This window comes from Zophobas morio, unplaced genomic scaffold (assembly GCF_036711695.1).
Source record: "Zophobas morio isolate AGI-343-1 ecotype UQ-CSIRO unplaced genomic scaffold, CSIRO_AGI_Zmor_V1 ptg000322l, whole genome shotgun sequence".
NCBI lineage: Eukaryota > Metazoa > Arthropoda > Insecta > Coleoptera > Tenebrionidae > Zophobas > Zophobas morio.
Genome location: NW_026972426.1, coordinates 195,433 through 219,225, shown reverse-complemented (window position 1 = coordinate 219,225; position 23,793 = coordinate 195,433). Strand labels below are relative to the sequence as shown.

At 35.8% G+C, this 23,793-nt stretch overlaps 6 protein-coding genes across 6 annotated transcripts; 4 read left to right on the top strand and 2 right to left on the bottom strand.

The window, feature by feature from the left end:
• The first annotated feature begins 1,903 nt into the window (after nucleotides 1-1,903).
• On the top strand, nucleotides 1,904-5,500 carry LOC135119934 (uncharacterized). The gene is made up of 18 exons (XM_064044305.1): nucleotides 1,904-2,037; nucleotides 2,236-2,390; nucleotides 2,444-2,539; nucleotides 2,598-2,667; nucleotides 2,720-2,935; nucleotides 2,989-3,125; nucleotides 3,193-3,283; nucleotides 3,330-3,409; nucleotides 3,475-3,562; nucleotides 3,619-3,750; nucleotides 3,805-3,883; nucleotides 3,944-4,118; nucleotides 4,176-4,337; nucleotides 4,406-4,580; nucleotides 4,642-4,876; nucleotides 4,943-5,124; nucleotides 5,184-5,293; nucleotides 5,366-5,500. Exons 1-18 carry the CDS (start codon nucleotides 1,974-1,976, stop codon nucleotides 5,471-5,473), a joined length of 2,355 nt encoding a protein of 784 aa, XP_063900375.1. The 5' UTR covers nucleotides 1,904-1,973; the 3' UTR covers nucleotides 5,474-5,500.
• A 36-nt stretch (nucleotides 5,501-5,536) lies between these two features.
• On the bottom strand, nucleotides 5,537-9,318 carry LOC135119944 (transcription elongation regulator 1-like). Its single transcript, XM_064044315.1, has 17 exons — nucleotides 9,161-9,318; nucleotides 8,289-8,766; nucleotides 8,043-8,208; nucleotides 7,895-7,983; nucleotides 7,628-7,833; nucleotides 7,496-7,575; nucleotides 7,332-7,445; nucleotides 7,160-7,281; nucleotides 6,980-7,107; nucleotides 6,849-6,892; nucleotides 6,668-6,793; nucleotides 6,564-6,614; nucleotides 6,357-6,506; nucleotides 6,095-6,187; nucleotides 5,956-6,039; nucleotides 5,820-5,894; nucleotides 5,537-5,756 (listed from the first exon to the last, which is right to left on the bottom strand). The coding sequence occupies exons 1-17, from the start codon at nucleotides 9,228-9,230 to the stop codon at nucleotides 5,589-5,591; spliced, it is 2,244 nt and encodes a 747-aa protein (XP_063900385.1). The 5' UTR covers nucleotides 9,231-9,318; the 3' UTR covers nucleotides 5,537-5,588.
• A 3,279-nt stretch (nucleotides 9,319-12,597) lies between these two features.
• On the top strand, nucleotides 12,598-14,996 carry LOC135119937 (uncharacterized). Its single transcript, XM_064044308.1, has 5 exons — nucleotides 12,598-12,661; nucleotides 13,610-13,899; nucleotides 14,434-14,538; nucleotides 14,642-14,837; nucleotides 14,885-14,996. Exons 2-5 carry the CDS (start codon nucleotides 13,773-13,775, stop codon nucleotides 14,991-14,993), a joined length of 537 nt encoding a protein of 178 aa, XP_063900378.1. The 5' UTR covers nucleotides 12,598-12,661; nucleotides 13,610-13,772; the 3' UTR covers nucleotides 14,994-14,996.
• Nucleotides 14,997-16,525: 1,529 nt separating this feature from the next.
• On the top strand, nucleotides 16,526-17,894 carry LOC135119952 (NF-kappa-B inhibitor-like protein 1). The gene is made up of 5 exons (XM_064044323.1): nucleotides 16,526-16,655; nucleotides 16,700-16,760; nucleotides 16,856-16,969; nucleotides 17,029-17,237; nucleotides 17,299-17,894. Exons 1-5 carry the CDS (start codon nucleotides 16,526-16,528, stop codon nucleotides 17,892-17,894), a joined length of 1,110 nt encoding a protein of 369 aa, XP_063900393.1.
• On the bottom strand, nucleotides 17,788-20,564 carry LOC135119951 (2-(3-amino-3-carboxypropyl)histidine synthase subunit 1-like). The gene is made up of 13 exons (XM_064044322.1): nucleotides 20,390-20,564; nucleotides 20,188-20,276; nucleotides 20,052-20,121; nucleotides 19,855-19,918; nucleotides 19,376-19,420; nucleotides 19,112-19,239; nucleotides 18,959-19,059; nucleotides 18,719-18,906; nucleotides 18,525-18,626; nucleotides 18,423-18,477; nucleotides 18,262-18,362; nucleotides 18,087-18,210; nucleotides 17,788-18,025 (listed from the first exon to the last, which is right to left on the bottom strand). Exons 1-13 carry the CDS (start codon nucleotides 20,562-20,564, stop codon nucleotides 17,930-17,932), a joined length of 1,338 nt encoding a protein of 445 aa, XP_063900392.1. The 3' UTR covers nucleotides 17,788-17,929.
• Nucleotides 20,565-20,955: 391 nt separating this feature from the next.
• Nucleotides 20,956-23,697, top strand: LOC135119936 (cytochrome c1, heme protein, mitochondrial-like). The gene is made up of 8 exons (XM_064044307.1): nucleotides 20,956-21,038; nucleotides 21,099-21,213; nucleotides 21,279-21,439; nucleotides 21,869-21,919; nucleotides 22,500-22,613; nucleotides 23,175-23,265; nucleotides 23,322-23,378; nucleotides 23,439-23,697. Exons 1-8 carry the CDS (start codon nucleotides 21,015-21,017, stop codon nucleotides 23,648-23,650), a joined length of 825 nt encoding a protein of 274 aa, XP_063900377.1. The 5' UTR covers nucleotides 20,956-21,014; the 3' UTR covers nucleotides 23,651-23,697.
• The last annotated feature ends 96 nt before the right edge of the window (nucleotides 23,698-23,793 follow it).

The following is a 23,793-nucleotide window of genomic DNA, read 5'->3' as shown; positions in this document are numbered from 1 at the left end:
GACCTGGCTAGGAAAAATATTTGTACACTGTTAATAGCAAAACTTAGGTAATTCGGAGGCGGATATTATTGGATAACAAAGACCACAAGATCTCACACAACGCAGTTAACGAGGGGCTCACTATATAAAGTGGACCGAAAATTACTGGGATGCACCAATTTTGTTATTCAGACTAACCGCCCTGCTAATTTTCAAGTGTTTGGTTTCTTGAAAAAAGTTCCGCAATACAGTTAAAGATTTTTTATAATACGGGAATAATAAAGCTTTAAAAGTGGCGGCGGAATTAAGTGTTCAAGAGTAATTAACTTTTATTATTTCTCCGTCAACATATTTAAACCCCAATGTTTATTTATAAATGTAAAGATTCTGGAATAGGTATAATGTACTGGCATTAAGATCCTACTTCCCTGATTTCTTCTATACTTAGCAAAAGATCTCTTGGATCAAAACCATTTTCAATATTAAAATATTTATGTGCTACAAAGACTTTTTATGTGTTGATAAAGACAAATTTCTTAAAGTTTGAAGCTGCTCTAATTTAAAAAAATGAAATAGAGAAATTTTTAACACACTAAGACCAACTTATAAGTCCACTAAGGGCCCAAGCAATGGTCCTTTCTCACCTATTTTGGTTTACAATTATAAATCTCTTCCGCGTCCCAGTGCTAAATAAGGGAGCGACTCGATAAAAGTATTTAGGAAACAAATAGATGCCTACCACTAAAATAATCGGTACTTTAATGCAAATAATAATGCTTCTCCAAAGTAACAGAATACTTTTCGGTTAACTAGCGCTGGATTTAAATGATTATAACCAGTTAAAAGACTTCTTAGACTAAAAATTTGTCTCTATATATAGTTTCGAAATTTTTATAATATTTACACGAACGTTATCGCTCATGCTTACGGTGTACTGGGTCACGTACCTCAAAACTCCAAAAGTTTATAGCTTTTGCAGTTCAAGTGCCAAATGTCACTAAATTTATTATAAACATAACAAAGAAATTGTCTTATATATGCTTTCGTCGGTCAGTCAGCCAGTCAGGGCGTACGCCCATCACAATTCAAATGCCATATAGATAGATTTTAAAGTTTAAATAAGGAACAATTTTTTCCTTCTCAAATAGAGTACGTATATATAACACAGCGGAACTATTCATTAAAACAAAACTAAAAAACAAGTTGTGCTTTTCAACTAACTAATTGTTCATAACTTTTGTTCTATAGTTCAAGTAAAGATGGAAATATAAATTTGTCTAAGGATACCGTAAAAAATACATAAATTAGAGCAAAGACTGAACTTATTGATGCCATATACAATACTAAGCAACATATATTTGTTTAGTCAAGCCCCCAAAACTTTATTATTTAAAGAATAAAACTAAGCCACTACCATACAGTGACTTAACACTACTAAACACAATTTTTTTTCTCCATGACATAACGGCCTTCACTATAGTTCTTATAACATTTAAAAACAAAAAAAAATAGTATTTTGACAAAAGCAATTATATACACACTTAATAAACTGTAAAATAAGTTATGCTTTTAATATAGGGTGTTGAAATCGCCAGTTTCATTGGAAAAATTAAAGGTAACAACCTAGCTGATTCTTAATTTATTAATTTAAAGAAGTGTAAAGAAAGAAAAAGCGGTACATAGCCAAAAGGAAATAAATAACAAGAATAGCCACAAGTTGGGCTGCCACAATCTGAAGGTGTGAGTTAAATTTTCTATCCGTGCTAAAAACCAATCATTGGTCATAAAAAAGATACTCCAAATTTAATCACAGCATTCCGGGTACAGTGTGACAGGGCTTCATAATAATCGGGAAAAAAATTTACGCGAGGCTATAAATCGCTATGGTTTGTCCGCCTTTTTCGGTTGATACCGGTGGGGGTCCTTTTGATTGCGTGTCGTTTGTTTCGTCGTTGCCGTTGCGCTTACCTCTTTGACTTTGCTGTCGTTTTGTAATGTTTAAACACTTGTTTCTATGGTCTATAACGTTTGTTTTGTCCGTTCTCTCCGATTCTCAAGGTATGCAATTAAGCTGTTAATTCATTCTATGTATATCAATTACTTCAGTTTAAGTTTCGTAATTTTTTTTAAACAATTTAATGATTCCGTGAAGTGGTTATGATTTATCATATTGCTGATATTAAGTAGATATTTTGTTTTGAGGTTGCTTTTACAGACTGCCATAATATATTTATTGTATTTTTACGTGACATTAAGTGGAGCGATCTGGCGAAACTGCGAATTTGGCTGGCACCCTTGACATTAAGGGTGAGGCACGGCCCTTTCAAGCCGAAGTGAACAAACTAATGCACTTAATTATTAATTCTTTATATTCAAAAAAGGAGATATTTCTCCGCGAACTTATATCGAACGTAGTTTTTTCCCCCGCTTTATTTATCTTTTATACTAATTTTTAGCGTGATAGGCCGCTGACGCCTTAGACAAGGTTCGACTTCACTCCCTCACTAATCCTAATCTAGGATCTGAGCTTGAACTTACTATAAAGATCCGGGCCGATAAAGTCGTTATAGTTGCTTTTGTTAAAATTAAGTTTATAGTTTCTTTTCTTTCTTTTATAGCCTGCAAGACTGCTGCACATTGTTGACACGGGCATAGGAATGAGCGAGAGTGAACTTCACAACAACTTAGGTACTTCCAGGATTTTAAGCGGCTTGTGCTTGCCAACTTGCTCGCCATGCAGGTCAAATCGCTCATTCTGGGACGGCAGAATTTTTGAAAACCTTGAAAGCAGAGGATAGCAAAAATTTGATTGGGCAATTTGGCGTTGGCTTCTACTCGGCGTTTCTTGTTTCCGATAAAGTGACGGTGAAGAGCAAGAGTGCTACTGACGACCAGTACCTGTGGGTTTCCAACTCCAGTTCTTACGTCGTTGCCAGGGATGAAGCCGGCCCTTTTGGTTAGCTTTTCACTGCTTATAATAGAATCCCATAATCATGTGACGACCAACAGTACGAGGCACTACTGTAACTCTTCACATCAAGAATGACTCTGTAAGCTTCTTGGAGCAGGAAAAATTGGAGAAGTTAATCAAAACTTATAGTCAGTTTATAGATTATCCCATTTACCTATACAAGGTGGAGGAACAGGTATTACGTTTATAATTCTTACTGCTTTGCTTCGTTTTTCAGGGCGTTTTTCTAACCTTTGCTGTAGGAAGTTGAGGTAGAAGACGAGGAAAAGAAGGCTGAGTGGGAGAAGAAGAAGGCCGAGAAAGAAGCTAGGCTCAAGGAGAAAGAGGAAGCCGGTACTAATCTTTTTTATCCCAAAAGGGTTGACTGACACTGCTTCAGGGGAAAAAGAAGGGACTGTTGTAGACAAACATGAGGAGGAGGACGATATTGGAGACGAGCCGCCGAAGAAGACCATCACGGTCGCCTCCCTTGGCGTGTTTTTTCCCGCTGCGGGTCAAATTCAGTTTTTGTTATTTTTCTGTAGAAGACGATCGCTGATTATGCTCTTATGAACTCCGTCAAGCCTTTGTGGGCCCGCGATCCCAGCGAGGTCACCAAGGACGAGTACCACTGTGCGTGATGCTTAGCCTCCGTATGACACGTTCTAGTCTCTAACCCGTAACCTCAGTGTTTTACAAGTCCTTCACGGAAGACGAGAAACCTCCCCTTGCGTACGTGCACTTCAAAGTAGAGGGAAACGTTCCTTTCAGAGCTTTGCTCTATATACCTCGGAAAGCCCCCTTTGAAATCCTCGATAACTGTTAGCTGTTCTGCTGTATTCACGTTTTAAAGTCGTGACTGTATTTTTATTTAGTGAATCCGAAATCGGACATCAGTTTTCACGTTAATCGCATTTTTATAACGAAGGATCTCGGCGACGACTTTCTCCGCAAGTATTCGCCCTCTTCGTGACTACCTTGCGTCGCCTTAGAGGCTGTTATATGCATTCTTAGGTATATCTCCTTCGTCAAAGGCTTCTGTGATGCCACCGACTTTCCCCTGCAAGTCTCCCGTGAGAGCGTTCGCCGTAGCAATTTAAGGATTGTGGGCAATAAAATTACCAAAAAAGTTCTCGACTTGATAAAGAATCTGGCCAAAGACCCGGAAGAGTACTACGACTTCTGGAAGGTCTCCTTAACGCTTTAGCTCCTTTCCGCTAGGACCCTTATAAACACTAACGAACAGGAGTATTCCAAGTTTATCAAGCTGGGCGTGGCCGAGGGCGATGCCAACAAGGAGCGCCTTGCCGCTCTGCTGAGATACCAGTCTAGCTACACCATTGGCAAGGACGAGAAGGCACTTACCTCATTGGAGGACTATGTGTCTCGAATGAAGAAGAACCAAAAGGTTTTTATCGACTTTCCTGAAAATCATAGTTTTCATCCGTTTCACCACCTTCCTGCTTCTTGCTTCAGGTTATCTACTTTCTTTCGTGCCAAACAATATATGAGTGCAAAACGTCGCCACTCTCTGAGAATCTTATAAAGTTTGCCTACGAGATCCTGTTCTTTACAGACTCCATCGATGAGTTCATAATGCAGTCCTTCAGGGAGTATAAGGATTACAGGTTCCAGAATATTGCTAAGGATGGTAAGTCAATAGTGCACGTGGACGTGTGCCTTCCACGCATCGTATTTGGTTGGTCTTTTAGGAGCCAAGATTGGGGAGCATTCGAAGAAAAGGAAGGAATATATTAAGCAACAGGAGGCCGCTTACGAATCGCTCATTAAGTTCCTGTTATTGGTGCTCAATGACGAGGTCGACCGGGTGACTATTTCCAGCCGCCTCCACAGCTCCCCCTTCGCCGCCATAACCAAGGAATGGGCGCACTCTGGCACCATGCAGAGAGTGCAAAACACGCGCACTAGAGACAGGGGAATCCACGAGTGCGTGCTTTTTTTGCATCAACTCATCCATTACGCTTTACTTATTAAATTACTTCTCGCCGCTAGAATTTACTTTAACCAAAAACTGAAGCTGGAGATTAATCCGCGCCACCCAATCGTTAAAAAGTTGTTAACTAAAACTGACGCCATTGTGGCCGAGGGGGCAACAGATGAAGACATCTTATTGGCAGATCCCGAGTTAAACGATATGTGCCGAATGCTTTACGAAATGGCTAAAGTCCGCTCCGGTGGGTTTTATCGCGGGAGTCCTCGCGATGTCGGCTTTGAGTATTTGCATTTGCAACAGGATACGAGTTTAAGGATCCTATAAAGTTTTCGAAGCTTCTTGAAAGCAGCGTTCTTCGATTTTATAATATTGGATCTGACGAAGTGCTAGAAGAAGAGCCTGTTTTTGACGTACATTCTCTTATTAACCACCCGCACATCTCTCTCTAAGCTCCTCCCCCCCCCCCCCCCGTTGCATTATAGGACGATGATGCCGGCGAAACGAAAGATGAGGAAGGAGGCAAGGATATGGACGATGAAGAGGGAGGGGAGACTCCAAGTGCAGAAGAAAGCGAGAGGGATGAGTTATAAAAGTAATAAAGACTAATATGCATTTCACTTTATTAAAAGCTGTGCTGCGACTATAGACGGCACTTTTCTTTGAACTTAGAGGCAGCCATAATGAGGCGTAGAGCAACGAGCTAATTCAGGGGATTCGGCTCTTGGCTTGCTTTAGTTTGACGAGGGGTCGGTCCCTTACAGTGGCAGTTACCGGTGGTGGGGAGCCCCGCTGGGCCAAGTCGTCGATGTACTCCAGAAGGAGGATGGAGCGCTCTTGAGCAATGCAGTCCAAATCCCCGTAACGCTTGTCGTTCTAAAATAATTCGGCGGTTTATGAGATACGGCTGATTAGTACCATTCGTGGGGAGTGTAGAACCTTTAAGACTTTTTCTATTTCTGAAAGCTCTCTAGGATCCTTAGCGATGACGTTCTTAGTTTTGTGGGTTATTAGCTGTGAGGATAAGCAATAATTTTGACTAAAAGAATTTCAACATGTGAAACGAAGTGTTAACTTTTGTCTCTCGCAAGAGCTGTTTAAAGTCTATCTTTGCTTGCTTCACTTTTTGACGCATATAATAACGAAATTCAGCTTCTCTCTAATTTATAAAAAAAATGTACTTATACGCAAAAAAGTTCAGAAGTACTTCATACTTTTCTATCGTCGCCAAACTTTTCAAAACGAAAGTCATCGCATATTAAAGGTCGCACATTGACCCATTCAGAAGTTAGCGCTATCTCTTTGGTCTGTCAGCAAAAAAAGATATAAGCAGAAGATATAACAGTTCTGAAAGTTATTTTTAAACACAGCGCCTCCCGTGCGGAGTTAAGAGTTATACTACGCTCACTCACAGACCTTTTAACAGGTGCCCTTATAAGAAAATTATTAGTGTTTATTAAAAAGCAGATGCTGTGCCTCGTCAATAAGCTTCCAAAAGGCCGAGGCGAGTTTTTCGTTTAAAAGGCGCAAATGCTGATAAAAATATTTTTCCTTCTCTTCTCTTGTGAGGCCGCAATTCCAACGGGAATCTTGCTTTAACTTTTCTTTAGCGTCATTCCAGCATATCTTGTAGAGCGAGTCTGTGAGTATTCATACTAAAGGAAAAAGATAATAGAAACTAACGTCGTGTTTTCTGATAACGTCTCGTAAAAGGTTTTTAAAAGTTTCGACTCCCTTTGATATAAGATGGCGTTAATATTGAACAGTTAGAATATAAATTAGAGAACCTCGTCGCGTTTAAAATTACTTTTTTCTTTATTTAAACTTTTCTGCAACTCTTCTTGAGTGGCCTTGACCAGCCGCTCTCTTTCTTTAATAGATGCCTTTTCTCTTTGCTTTTTCATGTACTCAGTCTGCGTGAAAAAAGGTAAAGCAGTGAGGGCACTATGCCGGCAGCACAACGCTTACATCTCTCTCTCTAAGCTCAGTCAGATATTCGTCAAAGCATTTTTCTAATACACGTACATATAAAGAAAGGTTTAAATTTCGTAGGATTCTATAGCAACTTTTTTTGAGTAATAGAATGCGGCGGTGCTAACCTCTTTCCTCTCGGGACAATATATCGTATCGCCTATCCCCGGTGATTCGCTCCTTCACCCTTTTCCAAGTACTTTCCACGTGCATCTTCCCTTTTTCATTCAAAAGGACGATAAACGCTTGTTTATTTCTGAAAACAAATGATGAAAAATATAGCCGATGAAGCTAAAAAGTTCAGTGACCTCGCTTTCCGCTCTTCTCGTTTTATGGTAGCGTTTTTTTTAAACTCTTCCGCTGCTTCCTTAAATAAAAGTTCTCTTTCTTTCCACTTTTCTACGCATTTAAATCGCGGATCACGAGAGTACTGAGAACAAGATTAAAAAAGTTATAGAAAAAAGTGTAAAAATTAAGTACTTTAGCAGAAAATTCGCTAAAAGAAAGCAAATCTAAGTCGACTACTTCTTCCAGCAATTCTTTAAAAAAATGTCGGTTTTTTATTATCTGCTCCCGCTTTTCGGCTCTTTCCAGCTAAATTTTCTTTTAAAGGAATTTCTTTACAAGCGGACAAGCATAATAACCTCAGCGCATTCGCGACAATATTTATCAAATATTTGTTTGCGTTCCTTCATCGTAAGAAGTTTATAGCGCGGGTCCAAAGCTATCAAATGTTAATTATTGGATAAAGAAACTTTAGTACTACGCAACACGACCTAAAACCGTCTGCTCCTTATCCCACGTGGAAAAAGCAGAAACCTTCCTTTCCTCCAACAATTCACGAAACCGCTTGACCCGTTCGTCATAGAAAAGAGTTGCTGCGGGTTGTAACTTATCTTCTGGCTCTACCTTGCTTATTTTTTCTTGGTCGTCTTCCTCTATTCCTTCTATTTGCGGTTTTCCAAGCAAGTTTGCGCTTTCACTGAAACATAAAGTCCCAGCTAACAAAGAGTTCTGTATACTTTATTTCCTTATAAAAGTACACTGTATCCTTTTCAGGCTCCTGAGCCTCTCGAAAGTTTTCCTTCTTAATTTCCTTATTTATTTTATAAAGTTCAATAAGTTTGTCTATCTATATAAAAAAATAAGACATGAAATTCGTTGCGCAGTATGAAAGCTGTTATAATCTACCGCTTTATCATCGAATCCCATTAGCTCCAACTCTACAGGCAGATCCCAGTCGGATGTTTTGGAAACAGTGTTATAGTAAAACCGTTTGTTGCTTGCAGTTAAAACAACTAACCAAAAAGAATCAGGAACAGCAATACGCGCTATAGGCTTGTCCGGTTTACCACTTCTATAAAGTAAAGTTTGTAACTAACGGAATTGGTAGAGATATTAAACTAGAAATACAAAGCATGATTAGTAGTAGGAAACCTGTTGTTCCCGTCAGAAGGCTCAGTTTTCAGTTTTTTGGGGTCAAGTTCAGAAGTTTCCACAGAATCCTTCATGCTTTTTGTGTTATTCTCTTTCTCGAGTATTGGTACGTTGCCAGATGTTATAGGAAGTGTGGAGGGTGAGTGCTGACTGTTGAAAAAATTAGGACGAAGGGTCGGTGGAAAGCCAGCTGAAAAACTAGTATGATTGGTTAAGGGTGTGAAATTAGGCGGCGGGTACAAAAGGAAGGGAGGGCGGTTCTGCGGAGGTGGGAGGTGAGCGGAGGGCGCAAGGGGCATGCCCACCGGGTAAAAAGGGTGTCTGGCGGGATAAGCATAAGGCAGGGGAGAGGCCTGAGAAAATCCACTCGGACAGGGAAAAGAAGGCCGCAGGGAATCAGCTGCAGTTGAAGGGCTGGGAGAGGTGTGCAAGAAAGCCTGACAGGGGGGAATATCTTCTGAGGAGTTCTTCTGGGGCCCTAAAAGTAAACAAAGAATCTTGTTAAAAAGATATTAAAAAAAATTTTATTGCTTCCAAATAGATATTCCACAGCACGAGGGAGCAGGCTTACAAGTCTTGCAACGTAACAATTAGAACGGTAAAACTACTATGGTCCGACAGTAAAACAGTTCATTATTAAAAATAAATGTATATTTAATTTATTGACTCGTATTTCATATACCAATAAAAAATTTAAAAATTTATCAGTAAAAATATTAGTAATTAAATAACTGTTGAGCAATATATATAAATGTTTCGTATATAAAATTTAACAAGTAGTGAAAAATAATAAAATACGTAAGTTTAAACAGAAAGAAAGTAATAAAAAAATACAATAAATATTAAAATATTTAATAAAGAAAATAGTACACCTGGCACTATTCGCTGGTAACAATCTATAGTTTTAAAATCTTCTCTACTGGGTGGAAGCGTTCCTTCCATTCGCGTAGTAACAAATATAAAATTATTTAAAACTTAAAATAAAAAACTTTCCAAGTATGCCTTCTATAGAGCTAATATTTATAAACACTGTACAACAACAGGATCAGGTTGGCAGCCATACGAATATAAAAGCACACCGGGGTCTAGCAGAGTTAGGAAAGCTAGAAAATGGATGGCATATTTGTCTTGAGCTGGCATGTGGGTTGTGGTCTTCACCGTCTGTGCATACAATTGCATATGCCAGTCGACTGGAGTTTTTTTCGGAAAAAATTTATATGCGGCTTCACTGTTAACCGTCAAACACAAAATTATCAGAAACCGAATTACAAATTATAAGGCGCGTGTTTCGTAATCTACGAGCAGAAAGTGAATAAAGCAACACTAATCTTTTTTAGGTTGCTTTAAAGCCGGGGGTGCTCTTTTTTTACTACAAACAAGAACCTTGATAGCTTGGTGGCGTCTATGCAGTTTCTCAAACACATGGGTGGTGTATAATACTTATAACCTACACCGTTTATTTTTTTTATCATATTGGAATAAACTCTCGCTTTGGCCAGAATTAGTGTTCGCTTCTCAATAACAACTCTAAGCTTTCTTTTAAATTCCTTAAACTTTGAATGTTCTTTTTGACAAGCTTGGTGCCTGACCAAGGTAGGAATAAGATCACTTTCTTTCGATGTTATTATATTTTTAGGTCGGAGTGAGATCTTTATGATTAGCTATAAAGACGTTTTTCATTTCGTATAAAATGGTTGAATATAAATATTAGTTCCTGATTACTATAAGTTTACCAGTATGCCAACTCATGCGAATCTGTCGTTCGGAACGAAAAAAAAAAGTAAAAAAATCCAACGTCTTCTACAACTTTGGTAGATAAAAAGAAAGCTTCGTATTTTTCTTCTTCTATATTAAAATAAAGGGCTTAAAATAATTGTCCTTTAGTCGAATAGAATATAAGTGATTTGTAATATAAAAAAAACCAACTTTTGTAATTTAGAAATTTGCGTTTAACTTTATTTTTACTTAGCTGTACTACTTGACAGCATGTAAATAAGTTTAAAGGCGTAAAACGACCCTTTGGGCCTAGGGGTTCGAGCTCTTTTTTGTTCGTCACCTTTTTGCTTGCTTTAGAATAAATTTAACACTTTTAGGGGCTAGCCTAAAACACAAGTTACTACACATTTAGGTATCACAGGCTAAGAACTCTTTAGCGAGATGGTAAGTTAATATTATAGTTCCTCAAAATTCCCTGTATTCTATAGCAGACCATGAGCTTAAGACGGTAACGAGGCAAAAAGGTTATATAATAAATGAGTTTGTTAAAAACCTTAAAACTTGAGATAAACTAGCTGACGTGTAAAAATCAGTTGGTATTTTAGTTTTATGATAGTTGGCTTACCAAACAGGATTAAAAAACAATGATAGTCTACACCAGAGTGCGCATACTTCAAAACTTATTAAGCGGTTTGCTGTGCATAATCATCCTTGAATCCGGCTTAGTTACGAGACAGTTGCGAAGTGTATTGTGCTATAGCCTCCTTTTTCACAGAATTGAAAGAGTCAAGATACAGCGAAGTTCACCTTGAACTTACGGTTGTAACTTCCTTTTAAAAGATCTCCTAACTGTTCGCAAAGCTTTACATTACGCGAATTAGGGTGTTTTTCTGGCTGTAGATAGCATTAAGTTGCAATAAATACACCCTTCAAGAATCTGTTTTTATAAAGAAACGCTTATCTAAGGCTCTCCGGCTGAAAATGTTATACAACTGCAGTACCTGATCCACTTGGTCCCACTTTTCTGTATTGTACAGACCCATATTTACTGTTATTGAGAAACAAATTATCTTGCGACAGTTTTTATGCAATTTATCCTCGGTGTTATCGTGTGTGAAGCCTAATTCTGATATATGCAAATAAGATTTACTATAACCTTTGAGCTGCTTGCTCTTTGTGTTTTAAGGACTTTGGAATTAGCGTGACTGGTGTAACTAAACGTTTATATATCTGTCATTCCCTCGGGTTAATGCTTACCGCCGTTTTCCTGAAGGAAATATTTACTCATTTACTATAATAATAATAATAATAATAATAATAATAATAATAATAATAATAAATAATAATAACACTTTGTGTAAGTGGTAAGATATTGTTACTTATATACACTTTCATTTAACAATGTAGTTAAAGGTAAAACAATATTTTACCGGAAAAGACTCTTTGCTTCCCTCTCGGCTTGGTATTACTAAAACTAAATTTGACTAGGTAAGGGACAGCAGTTACTTAAGTAAGCATTTTTTGCCCATCTCTTCATATATTGTCAAGATGAGCAGTTATCAGGTTTAAAAAGCAGTTTTCATTCAATCTATAAGTTTTTGATAACTGTTCCTTCTCGAATAATTATATGTTAATTACTTAATATTAAAATTATAGTGATGGGGTTACTAATAAGAAAAGTGTTCGCTCTTCAGAGATAGCTTTTCTTGAAAGTATTTAAACCACCCCTCTTATTATTTTTTTAGGCTCCAGACATCAACTATTGATTTATTTATTATGGTTGTGCTTGTAATTAACCTATTTGTGTCTGGATTCTCCTTCGGTTCCATTTCAGAAGTACTTTGACTTAATTTCTCTAATTTTCACTAATTTCGCCTTTCTAGGAGGATATTCTTATTCATCCTTATAACCGTTCTACTCATTCTTTCTTGGAGAAAATTAACAATAACTATATTCCGCAGGAGATGGAGGGTTTGCTAACCTATTTACCAGATGTTGTCGTAAGCTTTGTTCTTGAGAAAAAAAAACATTTAATTCTTAAAACTTTTAAAAATAATTTTTTATTTTTATAAAGATGCGTGATGGCTGCCTACTTGTAGAGATTAGAGACTACAGAGTAGAAAAAGGGTCAGTTGTTTACCATGCCCAAAGTTATCGAAAGTTGCTTCGTACTACAGATCTTGGCCTCGCCTGTGATATTAAACAACTTGTGATAGATAATACTTTTCCGAGGGGTCAGTAAAAAATTAATTACTTCTATAATATTATAAGCATATCAATTTTATAATATAATTTAGTGAAAACTAATATCTGTTTAACAATTTTATTAGTTAGTCTTTATTTAATTACATATTATAAAGTTTTATTTTTTATAATATACTCAGTTATTTTTTGGTCTCTTTTTTATGTCATTAATTTTCTTTTATATTTCGAATTATTATAAAGTTAACACGCCATAACGTTTTAAAGTATCTTTTCCTTATGCAATATAAACACTGAATTTTCTTTTATAATTTTAGAAGAATTTGTTCTCGAGAGAGATTTGATAAATATGGAAAAAAAATTCTACAAGCAAAAAATAAAAAAATTTGCTTAGATCCCAGCGCAGATGTATTTCATTATTCAAGTATTATAAACTACAATCTTCAAAAGAAAAGGTTTGACCAATTAACGTTTATGAAAACATGTTATACTTAAGCTTTAAATATTATACGAATAATATATAATAATTAGCTTTATTTGAAAAAAAAAATAATATTTATTTTTTATCTTCCTCAACTATTAAAAAAATATATTTTTTTCTAAACGGTATTTTTTACGTTGGCATATGGAGTAGTTATGATGCAATTATGTATACACAGACTAGTCTACGCGAGCCTTTTAGTTCCAATTCGGAAGTATATCTTATTTTAAAGTTAGGAAGTTTTAGTTAAGTAACCCCCATCCCCACTTACCGAAATCTACAATGAGAACTTAAACTAGTTGTATAAATTAAAACTTTTTTACTAGCTTTTCAACCTTGCTGATTGTTAGTAAAACTATTAAATTTATCTCACCCTGCTACGTTATTATAGATAAAGAAATTTAATTTAACAGGCGTTTTGTACTATTGAGCAGAGTGCTGTATAGCTGGTTATACCTCCAGTTACATTAATATTTGTAGGCTTTGCTTAACTGAACGCTTTCTTTTTGGTATTGTTCCTTACAGTGTTTCGGAATTATGTTTGATGTTGACTATAACTAATAAATATTTTTATAAAAGACCGTTTAATGAGACTTTTTGCCCTCGCCACTTTTATTTGTAACTGGTTTTACCTTAAGCGTTACTGTAAATATTAGTTTTTAATTTAATTTTCTGCTTATCAAAAGGTTATAAGGGTTTACCAGATGATTAAGTAATAAATTAATAGGGCACTATAAGCCTTATAACTCTTTTCAATAGAGAATACTATTTAACTGTTTTAGCGCTATACCCTTAAATAAATATATAACATTTAGTTGCCTATACCACTTTTTCTGTCATGTACTAGAGTTTTTAGACAACACGAAAGTTATTACGATTTATTACGATATATTTTATTAAGATATCCACCAATTATTACCAGACCGAAATGCCAGAAACTTTGGCGAGAACAAGATCAAGAACGATCCTCAAATAATACTAGCAATAACAATAAAAAAAATAAGCAAGCAGTAAATAATATAGCGATTGAAAAAAGTGGTCATAGTAGATGTAGTTCACCAAATTCAAACGTTTGCATATTTACTATGAACGACATCTCCCAAGCTGGACGTGAGGAAAAATCTAAAGAAGCTCTTCAGAACTTTTTGAGTAACGGGTTTAAACGTTCAGACTTTTCTGTGTACAACTTTTTACAACGTGCAATTCATGAAGGTATAATATATCTATCAAGTAAACTTTCATGCGCTCAGTAATCTATATGGAGTGAAGGCTTTCTTTTTAACTTAGAAGAATAGCTTTTGTCCCATTCTCATATATAATATTAGTTTTACCGCTTTAGACTGCCTTTTTTAACAGCAACGTTGAATACTTATTTTTTAGTAATAGCAAAAAACACTCGCTGCTGGTATTGTTTCACTAATTTTATGCAACTGTCTAAACTGCGAGCGAAGGCTCAATAAAGAATAGTAACTATGTAACTTTTTATAAGTAAAAAAAAACCACCTTAATTTACTGAGCTGTAAAAGTGGTCTGAGCTAAATATAAATATTATCGTTAAGCGACAATATTTAATTGAAACTTTATATGCTGGCAAAGCTCAGGTGCTTTCGTGATTTTTTCATAATATTGGGTCTTATTTTTTTGAGCAACTCTGCAATAGATTGCTTTCTTTGTATTGAGCGCACAGTAATTTTTAAAGGTTCCTTAGCAGGCAACAAGCCTTACAGTTTTACTGTTTTTTGCTAGGCACCATTGCTCGAGGTCTTCAACATGAAAAATGCTTTTACCGCACCAACAACTTGCATAAATATGTCCAAGTTGAAATAACAAACTTCCAAGACTTTACAAAAAGTAATTATAAAGCATATATATGTAAAAACATTGCTAAAAAATCTTTTTTGTTTGTTTTACTCTCCTATAACCTAAATAAATTATGATAAATTTTTTAATGCAGAGATTAAGCCACCGGAACCTCCGTTACTAACAGTAAACTCTTCTACTGGAATGACTCAAACTATTCCCTTAAGAAAAGTAACCTTTTGCGGGAAGGGCGGTTTAACGGTTTTGCAGACAACAATTAGCTCCGAAAGGGAATACAATGTGTTATTAAAGGTTAATATGTCACTTCCGAATCCCCCTCGGTTTAACAGGTACTTTATTGTTAGGAAGTCTTATTCAATATTATTATTGTTGTTAGCTACTTTATAGAGAGTCGTGAAAAAACTGAGCAATACACTGAGCAATTCATAAAGCTTTACCAAATTGAAGGAAACGTAGTTTTAGAAGATCTCCGCTCTCTTACATGACGAAGAACACTTGAATTTAGTTCGCTTCGTTTACACCTTTTTGTTTGAACTCTTCTTTAAGTTGCCAAATCAGCAATATTCTTAGCTATAAGTTTAATTTTGAAAGCCACCGCCTTCTATAGTCGCCTAAATTTCCTTCATGTGTATATAAGCTTAAACAACTACTTTATAACTTTATAAAGTACTTTTTTCATAAAGTTATTTCCCTTCTCAAATCTCGATCTCGACTTTTTAAAAGTTCTTTCTATACTAACTAAAAACTCCGCCACATTCTGCTAGAAGACGCTTCTTCAACGTATTTTGACGAGTTTTGACTTAATTAAAATTTTGAATTCTTCGTCATAATTAAAGTTTAAAATTTTAAAAGAAGGGCTTAAGCGAAGTTTATCTCAGGTCAAGTAACAGGCATAAATTTAGAGCTTGAAAGGAGAGTCTGAAATATTTGCGGAAAAAATTAATTCGATCTTTTTGTGGTTTTACTAATTTAATATTGAAGCTCCCACCTCGCCAAAACCGCAAGGGGCAGCAAATTAATTAAGGGTATTTGTTAGGACACGGTACCTTGACAGTTGCCTCCCTACCCTCTTTAGTTGGGTATTTACTTTTCAGCGTAATGAAAGATAAAACAAATTAAGAGCCCAATGCTCCACTTGTCAAGTTCACTGTCCCGAAAAAATTATTATCAAATTTGTGCGTGCATAATGAATTAAATAGTGATATATAATCTGAAAGATATTATTATATAATTAGAAGGGGGTGTAAACTTAATGACTTTTTATCGCCTAAAGATGAGCGCCCAATATTGAAAAGTCTTTAATAATGTTGTCCTCCTTGTCATTTTTGTTTGTCCTTAAGTTGTTTTGAAATGTAAACATTTATATTTTACATACTAAAATTATGTATAATACGAAGGCAGCGAACAGTTTTAAAATTTTCTGCCTTAACTCTTATAAATACACATAACTATATAGATTAGTATGTACTCTTTAATAATCGGTGAATTTTCAAATACCTAGTGAGTAGTTAACGAGGATATTTTAAAAAATATGCAGTTAGGTAACTTTAAGCACTAGTTAATACAATATTAGTATGTTCTTCGTATCGCGTTCACGAATAGGGAGTTTCCCGCTAACCAAGAAAAACCAGTAAATAAACTTAGAAGGCTCATAAAAAAATGTAGTCTGCTAAATTGCGAATTAAACCTGTAAAAGTTATCGACACTTTTGTTTCGTTTTAAATTTAATTAAAATTAGTGATTGCTTTAACAAGTTTCCCATGTGCCTCCTAAATGATAAATCATACTACAGGAAGATCCGCGACAAAACGCATAGTCACACTCGCAATTTAATTTTGGCATATATTGTTACCGGCGCGACCTTATTATAACCTTATATACCGTTCTTACTAAACTTTGTGTTATTCGAATTGTGCATTATTGATATGGTCGTTTTGTAAAAGAAGATTATTACTTAATGTTAAAATTATTATAATTATTATAGAGAGATAATAAAATTCTTTAATAAAAAGCAGGTATGTCACGCAAAAACTCTTTTTTTAAAGCGGCTAAAAAGGGATCTTTAAAAGCTTTTAAAAAAGCAACAAAAAGACTTAAAGGGGCAAAGCTCCATAAATTAGATAAAAAATTTACAAAAGGTTCTTGTGGTAAATATAATTTATTTGGTTACTATAGACATATTCAATAATAGCTTATAACATAAATGTAAAGGATTCTTTTGGCTGGACGGCCTTGCACTACGCTGCTCGTTGGTATATTTAAAGCCCAATTATTACTATTTTTGCGAGTACCTTTTAAAATATTAAAACTTATACAGTAATGTTAATTATTTAATTACCAATTTAAGGGGGCATCATGGTATAGTTAAAGAGTTGCTGAAAAAAGAAAATGCTTATTGCGATCCCATAAACGATTTTTTAGAGACCCCTTTACACTTATCAGTTCTATATGACCATCCGAGGTCTCTTCTACTTGTTTTAAACCTCTAAGTAATAAATACAAAAATCTTAAAATGTATAGGATACAACTATTACTACTAAAGCACGGCGCCAATCCCAAAGCAAAGGATGCAAACGGTCTGACGCCTGAACAACTATACACTTCCAAGTATGAAAAGTTTGTAACTAGGCAGCCATGGGAAATTAAAGAACATAAACTTGATAGTGAAGTTTTAGAACACCACTTTCAAGAAAAAATTTTAAATGCGCTGGATCAAGACAATTATGATGGTAACTTATTTTTGACTTTCAGCCTTTTTTTTTTAAGTTGAATTAATAAGTTTTTATTTAGTTTCATGGAAGTTTACGTTTGAAGAATACGAAGCACAAAAAAGTCTGGAGCCCGAATCCGATGATCACTGGGCAGATAGAATGAGAGTGGAGTTTGAGCGTAAATACTGCGCTTACACTTTGAAAAAAAAAAGTGCTGGTGTAAAAAAAGCGAAAACGGGTTGCTCTACCAACAAAATAGAGGAAGGCCATTGGCTTTTGTTGGAAGCTTATAATAAACATAACGATACCGATACTAACACAAGGTGGCGTGAAGATTACGAAAGTAAATGGGCAAGATGGACAGAAAGCCTTAACTCTTTACAATGTGAAAATGATGGCAGACAAAAACAGCTGAAATATTCTGATATACCGTGGCCATACTTAGACGGGGAGCTGTCGGCAGAGAAGTTGCTACTAGGCGATATAAAATGTACGAACCCAGCAGTTATAAAGAAAAAAATAAAAAAAGAAATTTTGCGCTGGCATCCGGATAAATTTCTCACGGAAGATCTGCTTAAAATGTTCAAAGAGGACGAAAAGGAACTTATTATTGAAAAAGTGAATCAACTGGTGCAGGACCTCATTAACTTAAAAGCTCGCTACAGTGAAAAGTAATACTGTGATCGTCAGCAATCATTCTATTATAATATTCAGCCTTGATTACTGGAAAAACATATTCCCCGCCTCTCTGAATTGGTGTGATTAGGCGTCCAAGGGCCCAAGGAGTCGTTAGCGTAGTAGTCCATCTATCACAAAGGAGGCAGAGAGGTTAATGCGGCACTGGAAGTCATGCGTTATATGCCGTACAGGGTAGACCGAGCGCCACGGAGAACGAGCGAGAGCCACGGAGAGCTCGTAAGGCGTCAAGATGGGCTTATCGAAGGCGTATCCCCAGTCAATGGAGAGTCGTGGACAAGCGATCTGCACCCACCTTAATTGCGTAGTGAAGTTTATTTTTCACATTATTAAATAAATAACTTACGCTTTAATGTCGCTGAACATTTTTAACTTCTCCGGCGTTATTTCACTCAAGAGAACAACAACACAAGTCTTTCCAGCGGCTTCAATTTGCTTCTTCAGTTCCTTTTTTACGAATTATGCATTATTTTCATATCCCTGTTAACTTAAACTTCAACAAGAAACCTTTAGCACAAGAATGCTGCCCTGATGTCCCAACGTTCCCATTATGAGGCCAAAACTATGACATAATAAGAACAATACTACGGATTTTGCTCCAAAGCAAACCTGGAAGCCCCACGTGCCGTGCTAATTGCCTTTTCTCTACAGCTCTTCATTGCTTCGATATCGTAGCCTTCCACACTAAATATTTTACAGTATGGGTCGTATCTGCACCACCAAGGCGGTAAATAAAGGGATGAATTCCAAAGATTTCCAAAGTGGGCAATAGTAATAGTCTGATGTTGCCAGTTTGGGTTTACCTGTAAGCTGTAATTTCTGGATTGTGTATCATAATAGATTCCAAATGAAAACGTCCGTCTCCAAGGTAAACGATGGCTTCGCAAGTGGACAACCGTGGGGATGTGCAGCCTAATATCTCCCCAGGAGAAAGTGGTTTTACTTGAGGAAGGGATAGATCAAAAGTCTCGCTCAGGACCTCAGAGGCGGCCTAACGACCCAATGGATGGACATTACGAGTAATACCAGATTTATCGCGGAACCTGAAGGGCGGCCGCAAACTGCACAGTACTCACTAACGCAAGTTTTGTGTTTGGTTTAAAGTTGAATTGAAGAGTTTCAATAAAGTGTTTAACATCAATATCTTAAGACAATTAATTGAGACAGTACTACGGGCAACTCACACGGAGAAGGACCTATACTGACAAACACATAGAGCATGTTCAACCGGGCCGTGTCGATCGGGACAAGGCAGCTGTGACCGTAATGAATTAAAAAGTCACATCCCATAGCCCTCGCAGAATAGTCATCCACGCAGCACGCACTATACATATATTAAAAAGTATAAAGCAAAAGTACTTTTGCACAATAATATAATCCATTTAACAAGATCTACCCAATAACTAAAAAAACTTTCCACTTATAAAATAGTAAATATAAACTATAATAAAGATAGTTACCCATAAACAACGTCGCCCATCACAACAACTTCTACAGGAGTAAATCTTAATATATATAAACATTATATTGTTTATTAGTAGGAAGGAAAAAAATAGAAATATAAAAGTTTTTTTTAGAAATAATTCAAATTATTAAACAAAAAAGGAATGGAGGGAGAGAAGTCTGGAGGTAAGGCAAATAACTCATTTTTAAAGTACAAGGAAAGCGGTTAACCCCTCACTACATATACACAAAATATAAAAATTATTTCGTTTATTCTCCGCAATACATTAAACGTACAACTAACGAGGGTGACGTCTTTAGAAACTCGATTAGATATTTATTTCAAAATCCGCATTTATAAAGACAACTTTTAGTACACTAATCTATGCAGTGGGCTATTTCACGAGTATATAAAGCTTTAGTCGTTAAACTATGATAAGCACTGTAACTAATAAAAGAACAAAAAAGGGAAAAGGAAATAAAAATAGATCCAAACTGTTCAAGGATGTCAGCGATGGTGCAGGCATACATAAGTAGTCCCTCAGGGAACTGAAGTGCCACTAGTGTTCAAAAAGCAAAAACACGAGTTAAACGTGAAAAAAAAGATACTATAATTCCGTATTAAATATCCTCTTCGCGTTATAGTCAACATTTGTATACGAGAAAGACTACTCAGTATTTATAAAAAAAAACCTCGCTTAGAGTTACACTTTCGAAGTCTCCATATAGATTTAAAGATTTCAAAGTTGTAATTGGAGGGTAACTAACGTAGTACAAAAAATGTGTTTCCCTAAAAATACTTATACTTTTGGAAACTCAAAAAGCTTACAGTATTTACTGCTTGGATTAAGGCTTCATTAGTAGTGATGTCTTCAGGAATGAGGGTTCTAACCTTCTTAATATTTCTTCGTATAGAGACTGAACAGTAAAGTGAGTTCAAAATAAAATAAGTAAAAGTTACAATAACCGACAAATATCTAGTTAATTCGTTCTTTTAAAAAAATCTTTAACTTAAAATCGAAAAAAAAAACCTGTGTTCTTAGCGTGTAATTCCTTATTATCTCTACAGTTATTAGGTTGAGAGTGCAAGCCCAGTTTTCGAGAACAAGGTTTCCCAGCGGCGTTATTTTGATTATTGCTTCCATCCTGATTTCCTTGTTCTTCTTGTAAGCTTTCTGTATCCCGCCCCTCTTCGTCTTTGGGCATTCCCTTTCCGGAGCAAACTGAGTGTAGTTTTATTAACCTTTTCACAACTTGACGCTGCCAACAGTATTAGGCGAAGCACATGTACTCGTCAACCACGACTTAGTTTAAGAGATGAACATACAAACAAAAATTCTAGTTAATAATAAAATATATTTCCTCGTGCTTGTAAATGGTATAGAAGAAATTATTGCATGCTTTTTGATTATGCGCAAAGAATAAAAGTTGTTGTTAACTACCATTTATTGTATAAATTCTGCTTCTAATGCTGCCCTCACTTGTTTGTCTTTGCCGGTAAAAATAGTTAGAGGGCAGGAAAGGGACTAAAATCGCTTTATATCCGCCATACTTTTACCTCCCAGCTTTTCGCGATATACAATTCCTAGTTTACTGTAGCGAGACTGTCTTTCACCATTTAATTATATTCTTATTTTTTTGAGCTAAACAGTGGTGATGATTACTCGCTTGAGAAAAAAAGTATATTAATAACATTTATTTTTGTTGACAACATTATAGCTGTACTCTTAACTTTTTAAGATTTTTACTTTAAAAAGTATCGGATTAGCTTTTGGGATCAGTGGGGCCACTGCAGGTATAGTGATGGCTAGTGATGCAGGTTTACACCCCCCTTCTTATCCTTGGGACTTTAAAGGTTTTAACACTTATGCTGTATTAGCTCTTTACATTAAAAAGGTTATATATTATAAATTTGTTAAGGTTATTTAAGCACGTTCCATCATGCTTCTTTGAGGCGTGGCTTCCAAGTTTATCGTGAAGTGTGTTCGTCATGTCATTCTTTACAACGTGTGGCTTTTCGCCATCTGGTAAATGTTACACATACTGAAAAGGAGATGAAGGCCATTGCCGAAGATTATGAGGTATCTCCTTTTTACTGTTTACTGCTTTTTACCTTTAAGAAACAGTAGTTTTTACTTTATAAGCAAAAGCAGAGAAGCTTTAAAATAATGCTATTCCTTTTTGATAATGCAACTTCTTATTTTGCTGGGGATGCTCGTATTATTTATAGAGGGGTCTAGAAGATCTTATCTGAAGAAGTGGTGGTTGGTGTGTTTGTTCAGCTATCCGTAAAACATACTCGATCTTTAGTTTCTCTGAGGGGTTGCAGAGAGAAACTATTTGCTAATTTTTTGTTGTATTTGTAAAACCAATTCCTCTACGTTTACTCACCAAACTAAAAATAAAATTTTTATTTTCAAATATAAAAGTTATTGTTACGTCTTATAAACAATAAATTATTACTTTTTGACGGTTGTATTTATTATGAAAATTACTTAACTTTTTTTTAGATCGAAGACGGCCCAAACGATAAAGGAGAAATGTTTACTCGCCCAGGAAAAGTATTTTCTTCTATTTACTTACTTTTAAGTTCTCATATCGTTTTTGTCCTGTTTATATATTAACGCGCCTTTAAAGATTATACATTCTCGTTTTTGAATTATTACTCAAAATTTAAAACAGCATGGAGAGCCTACTTTACAGATTATAAATTTACCCCAAGTTTAAACCTATACAAGTATTAAAATCGAAGTTTTGATAAAGAGGCCAATCGATCCATTATAAAGAATTTGTTTTATTTTCTAGTGTTATTATTCAAGTTATATTTTTTATTTTTACATATTATTATTAATATTTATATCCATACTCTTGTTCTTAAAATTTTCAATTTATAACGTTTTTATGTAAATTTTAAAGTTAATTTACCTTCTTTGATAACTGTCTACTCTTTAGCAGTTTCTTAACCATCAGATCCGTTTTGTGAACTGGTGTTCCTAATTGTTTCTGTTCTTTAGTGTAGTTGCCAATTATTTTGTTATTACATCTACTTGAATTAGCCGCCTTATAAAGTGGTTTTGAAAAAATTATTTTTTTCACTTTTGCATAACTTTTGGTACCTAACATTTATTACTTCTCTACCAGCTCACCGATTACTTTCCTTCGCCTTATCCTAACAAAGAGGCTGCTAAAGCAGCCAATGGCGGTGCTTATCCTCCCGATCTTAGTCTGATGGTCCGAGGAAGGCACGACGGAGAGGTTGTTTTTTTAATAATAACAAATGCGCTTATCTTTGTGAGTTCTTTACTTCAACTGTGACTTTACTATTTTTAAACTTTGTAGTTATTACAGTTTACTTTTTAAAATTCTCAAGTTCCTTTTTGTTTGTAAGTAAATCTGTTGTATGCCTGATCCCTCTTTGTGTTTAAATCTTTTCTATCACAAGTGAACGGTACTTTGCAGTTGTATTTATAAAATTGTTTTTGGTTTTAGATTTAATTGAGTTTAAAGTTTTTAATTTCTTGATTGCAGGTTTAGTTAAAATAAGTTCTTGTATACTAGTTTTAAGGATAAAAACTTTTGTCCGTATTCATAAAAATATTGTTTCACTACCACACTGTCTTTTTTATACTATTGTATTGTACACTGGCTTTTATAGCCAATGCATGTTAGTTACTCTTTCGAACAAAGCTAATACTATTTACGACACGTGCATACTCTGCGTGTCCGCCGCTTGGATAGTTAGTATGAGGGCTCTGCAGAGTAGCATGGCAACGTGTTACTGTGATTCTCCTCTTTCCGCTGATCGGTTGTTTGTAGAACTACATATTCTCTCTGCTCACCGGATACATGGACCCCCCCGCTGGCCTCGAAGTACGCGAGGGGCTTCACTTCAATCCTTACTTTCCTGGTAGTGTTGCTCGTTGTTCTTTCTGCCACTTCCTTACCATTGGCTGCTGACGATAGGAGGGTTGATTTCTATGGACAGGCCTTTATATGATGGGGCTGTCGAATACGACGACGGTATGCCGCACGCCAGCTTTTATAAGAGCTTCACTTATCATTTCTAAACTATTGGCGTAGGCACGCCAGCCACCACGAGTCAGATGGCAAAAGACGTGGTGTCGTTTTTGTGCTTTACATCGAAACCGGAACACGACGAACGGAAGCGAATGGGATTGCGAGCAATGATCATCCTGATTACCGCATTCGGGATCGCCTTTTACCTTAAGCAGCATAGATGGGCAGTACTGAAAACTAGAAAAATATTCTACTGCCCTCCTAAAGATTTGTAGAACTACGCACGCATTAAACATAGTCGAGATTATCACCTGCTATAATAAAATGGCTTCGCTGTTACATAACGTAACTCATTTTATATTTTTCACTAAGCAAGAACTTGGTGGAAGGGAGCCAACCGGAAAGGGGATGCCAGTAT